At 38.8% G+C, this 4,620-nt stretch overlaps 1 protein-coding gene across 1 annotated transcript in view; it reads left to right on the top strand.

The window, feature by feature from the left end:
* The window catches only part of csrp1b (cysteine and glycine-rich protein 1b), a 4,002-nt gene extending 2,697 nt beyond the window's left edge, over positions 1-1,305 (top strand). The window contains exon 6 of the mRNA XM_034870357.1: positions 622-1,305. Coding sequence (XP_034726248.1) covers positions 622-698 — 77 coding nt within the window. The 3' untranslated portion in view covers positions 699-1,305. The remainder of the gene's footprint in view (positions 1-621) is intronic.
* The last annotated feature ends 3,315 nt before the right edge of the window (positions 1,306-4,620 follow it).

Genomic DNA, 4,620 nt, shown 5'->3' with positions numbered 1-4,620 from the left:
CACACACACACACACACACACACACACACACACACACACACACACACACACACACACACACACACACACAAATATTTACTTATTTGGACGCAGATTTACGTTCTGATCCTTGCACGTTATGTTTATTTTAACCTGAATTGGTTATTTCATATAGACTATTGAATTACTATTACCATTCATTGTTTTCCCCAAATCGTGCAGGCCTTCACTGCCAAACCAGAGACTTTAAAATTAAAAGTCAAATTGAATCTTGGATTTGGAGAATGGTGACACCCATGGTTGGTCATGGTCGGGATTGAAGATTTTGACCATCGCCCAGTCCTAGCTGTTACTAATTAGAAATTAGTTCTAGTATTTATTTTTGAACAAAAAAACTGGTAAAAATTGTAATCAGTGAATCATTACTGCATCACTCTATTGCAGTTGTTTTGGAATGGCAGTGTAGAATTATACAACATGATTGATCATGACTTCATGTCCAAATTTAGACGGTTGACAACTAAAAAATATGTAGTTCTGATCACGTGGCTCTGCAAATAGAGGTTAAATAAATTACTTTTGTTAAGTTTGTCGGCCAATGTTTTATGCAGCGTTTCTCAGTCTTTGTAATTTCATTCACAGGTTGCTACGCAAAGAACTTTGGTCCCAAGGGGTTTGGCTTTGGTCAGGGTGCAGGAGCTCTGGCTCATTCCCAGTAAAGCCTGAAGCCTCGGCCTAGCTGGATCTGCCATCGGTAGGATATCCACGCTTCCAGGATCCTTCAATCAATATCAAGCTTGTTTTACCCTGCCCGTTCACCCCAGCGTATGGCAAATAGAAATAAAAGAAGCACACAACACTGCTTTTAGTATGAGTTCACCAAGTAGATGTTTCTCTAGGTTTTGCATTTGAGTCTGGATTATGATGCCATAGTATTTGACTGCTTAAAAAACAAGATATGCTTGATCCAGTATTCAAAACACACTAAATTCTCACTCTGTGTTCAGATGTGCACATTGTTTGTTTAAACTGAGTGGTTAACAGGAAAGAAAGCAAAACTAAACTCTGTGGTTGCCATCCTAAGAAACACTTGTAATGTAATAACAAAATGGAGTCTGGCGAACTTTGAGTTTGATTAACATCTGAATCAATCGGAGTCTGAGATGATCAGAACACGATTAAAATAATTCAAGAAAGAAAAACAAAAACAGTCTCACATTTAGCTTAAATTACACTTAAGATTTTCTCCTTTACATGTCAAATGGTGTACATATCGTCTTGAGAAATGCTTTGTTGCTAAGACACAAAATAAATATCAAGCAAACCAAACTGAAATTTGGCATGCTCTACACAGTTCTCATTGTTGTCTTATGGTTCTGGTCTGATGAAATCAGTGTTTGTTTACGTGGAATTGGGTGTGCTTGCTATTCTTTCCAATCACCATCATGCAGAGTAAAATGCCAGCTGTTGTGACGAACAACGGCGTCGTAGTGCTCTGCCCCGTCTCTGCCAGCGCCGAGGAGTTGGCACACTGAGTCCCAGGCAGCTGTGGTGGTGGTGGGGGGGGGGCAGCGGTTTGTTTTGGTCCCCCATGTGAGTCACATCAAGAGCCAAACTAGCTCGGCAATCCACACAGAGATGAAAGTATTACTCTGGATCGGTTGAAGAGTTTTTATGTGTTTCGATTCATAATGAGCGGAACAAAAAAACGAGTGTTATTGTTTTACCTAGTAGACATTTTGAAATTGATGGACTGTTGCTCTAAATGTCCTGCTGAAAGTATGGAAATAACATGGACATGTAGTTTATTTCCCATCTTCCCTTTACCCACCAGAGGGCAACATAGGGACATGATCTTACAATGGGAGATCAGGTGAATGAGTCCCATATTTCCACAGTGAAAATAAAAGCCAATTTGATTCATATTTATGTACAGTAACTAAGTATAATAAAAAACAAATAACTGCATCACTTTACTATAAATCTGTTTTTAATTTTGATATTTTGTATCAATTGCATTTATATTTAGTTTGGTGATAGGCTGTCTGTATCTTATATCCATTTGCTAAACCCCTCTCAATCGTAGCTTAGCATTAGTAGCTAGGCACTGCAGGGCTATCAAGGTTTGGATTTCTCAAAATGGTCTGTTTGAGGTTTTTAGTGACAGCAACACTCTGAACCGTTCTAAAATCAAAAACACAAGAGCAAATATGTAAGGAAAGGAACAGTTAGCTCAAAAAGCATGGGCAGCTAACTAGCTTACTACCTACAGTAGTAACAGAGCATTGCTTCCCAGGAACATTTCTGCATGCATTTATGGGGCAACAGGTAGGGCTGCACAATTGATCCCAATGTTATCAATATCGTTATATGGCCTACTCCAAGTCATCCAAATCACTGAACGAGTCAGCGTTCGATTTCCTACCGACACTACAGCAAACACACACACAGCACTTTGTTAATCCTGCTGTCGTATATACTGTGGAATTATGATCAGCTGCCTTGAGCCAACAGCCTGGATCTCAGTGTCATGAATCAAATCAGCCTCAGGGACTTAAAAGTTCTAACTCAGCCAGAGGGAAAAAACAGTATGGAAAAACTTGAATATAGGAATTTAACAGTGGTGTATACAGTACATATGCCCCCTATATTTTAATGAAGAACATTTATTTATCTATTTACAATACATTATTAATTCACAAAGAAAATTGGTTTCCTTAAAAAGTTGAATTTTCCTAAATAAAAAAATTAAGTCATTAAGATCAAATTCTAAAAGATGAGTTTTTTATTCCTCTTTTCAATCAACTTTAGCACGGGTGGGGAAACTTCCTCTGTATACATGCACAGATTGATTTCAATAAAGAGACAGATTCAGTGCTAGAAGAATTTCCCATGGTGGTGTCCCATCCTTGATGGAGTTGGAACAAAGCACAGTGGCCTCTCTATAAATATGAAACTGTAATAAATAGCAGGGCTAGTGGCCAAACAGGTCAGAGTCACTGTGGGCTCAAGAGACCGACAGCTCTCCCCTGAAAGCAGGAGACGAGGCAGCAGACACACATATGTTGACTCGTATGTAAAGCATGTGTTCAGTGTAAAATTTGGAAAGCAATATACAGACAGTAGGGCTGGGCGATATGGAGAATATCACATATCAAGATAATCTTGACCAAACACATAGATATCAATATTGTAGGATTGCCAATGGGTGCTTCCACAAAATATTTTACATAATCATTATTTTGATTAATAGTTACAAGAGAAATTATATACTATGTTGACATGCATGCACAATAATAGTGTGATGTTAAAACAAATCTGCTAATCTTCAAATAATATTCCCTCAAATGTTTCACAACAGAGTTTCTGAGAACATTAAGTTAGTATGTGCTTGTTATTATCAATTTAGACAATGGAATTGTATACTACAATAACTCTATATAGTAAGATTTTATCACGATATGATTCCATCGCAAGACGATAAATTATCATATTGAATATTGCCCAGCTCTAAAAGATAGGTAACAAATTAAAAAGGAAAAAAATTGAATAAATGAGTACAGAAACACTGATTTGAAGAGTATGAAAATAATTCTCAAGCCTGCACTATGAGGAAAATATGCAAAAACATGATTCAATATCGCAATCATATTACCAGAAGTGTACTCCGTTCTGCTTTCAGTGTACTGAAATGAAAACTAAAAAATAATAATAAAGCATCCCAAATTGCTTGTTGCGTGCAGTACTGTTTTTGTAAGGGATTTCTCAATTAACAATACAGTCTACAAAATGTCAAAAAATAAATGGCCGTCCCAATTCCTCAGAGCCCAAGGTGACATCTTCAAACTACCCAACTCAGTCCAGAAAAGAGAAGTAAAAATATAAAAACAGAAATAAGCAGCGAATATCTAACTTTACAAAAAACAACAAACAAACAAAACTTTCACTACAACAAAAGTTGTATGAAAGGGGGGGGGGGGGGGGGGGGGGGGGGGGGGCGGTTGGTAAGCACGATGAAAGGCTGCAGAGTAAAAACGTACACACCACACTGTCACATTAAACTCCCAAAAAGCGTGCCCACATGCTGGGACCCAGAATCATAGAGTGGCAGCATCACATGGTGCTGAAATTTGTTGATGTTTAGTTGTTGGCCTTAGCTAAGTGTATATTGGAAACAGCAGTCCTGTTATGAAACCGTAGCTTAGCATTGTGTGCAGCTGTTATCCTGATCAGACCAACGGGGCCCGGCAGAAGCAGGGGGGGGGGACTAGGCACGTCTCCAACATCACTCTCAGTGATGAAAGAAAATCTCAGAAAATCAAAGACAGCTACAAGACAAACTGTTTCGCTGCCTGAAGATTGCTTCAATATGAGAGAAAAAAGAAGCTTGCACTCCCTGTATGCAGTGGCTGTATGTTAGCTGAACCAGGGCAGAGAAGAGTCTACCTACAGAGCGTTAAATAGTTCACACATGTAAAGGAAGAACACTGGTTCACAACTGACTGCTGATATGAAACTAGACGAGGATGTTGTTTATCCCGTCCTGGCGCAGAGAAAAGTTCACACACATTATTATGAAGAGGCAGGGAGCAGTGATCTGTCAACACAACAATGGCCTCCCAATCCCTGTTATCGTGAGAC

The sequence above is a fragment of the Etheostoma cragini genome, chromosome 4 (genome assembly GCF_013103735.1).
Source record: "Etheostoma cragini isolate CJK2018 chromosome 4, CSU_Ecrag_1.0, whole genome shotgun sequence".
NCBI classification, from domain to species: domain Eukaryota; kingdom Metazoa; phylum Chordata; class Actinopteri; order Perciformes; family Percidae; genus Etheostoma; species Etheostoma cragini.
This window is presented reverse-complemented; position numbering and strand designations above follow the sequence as displayed.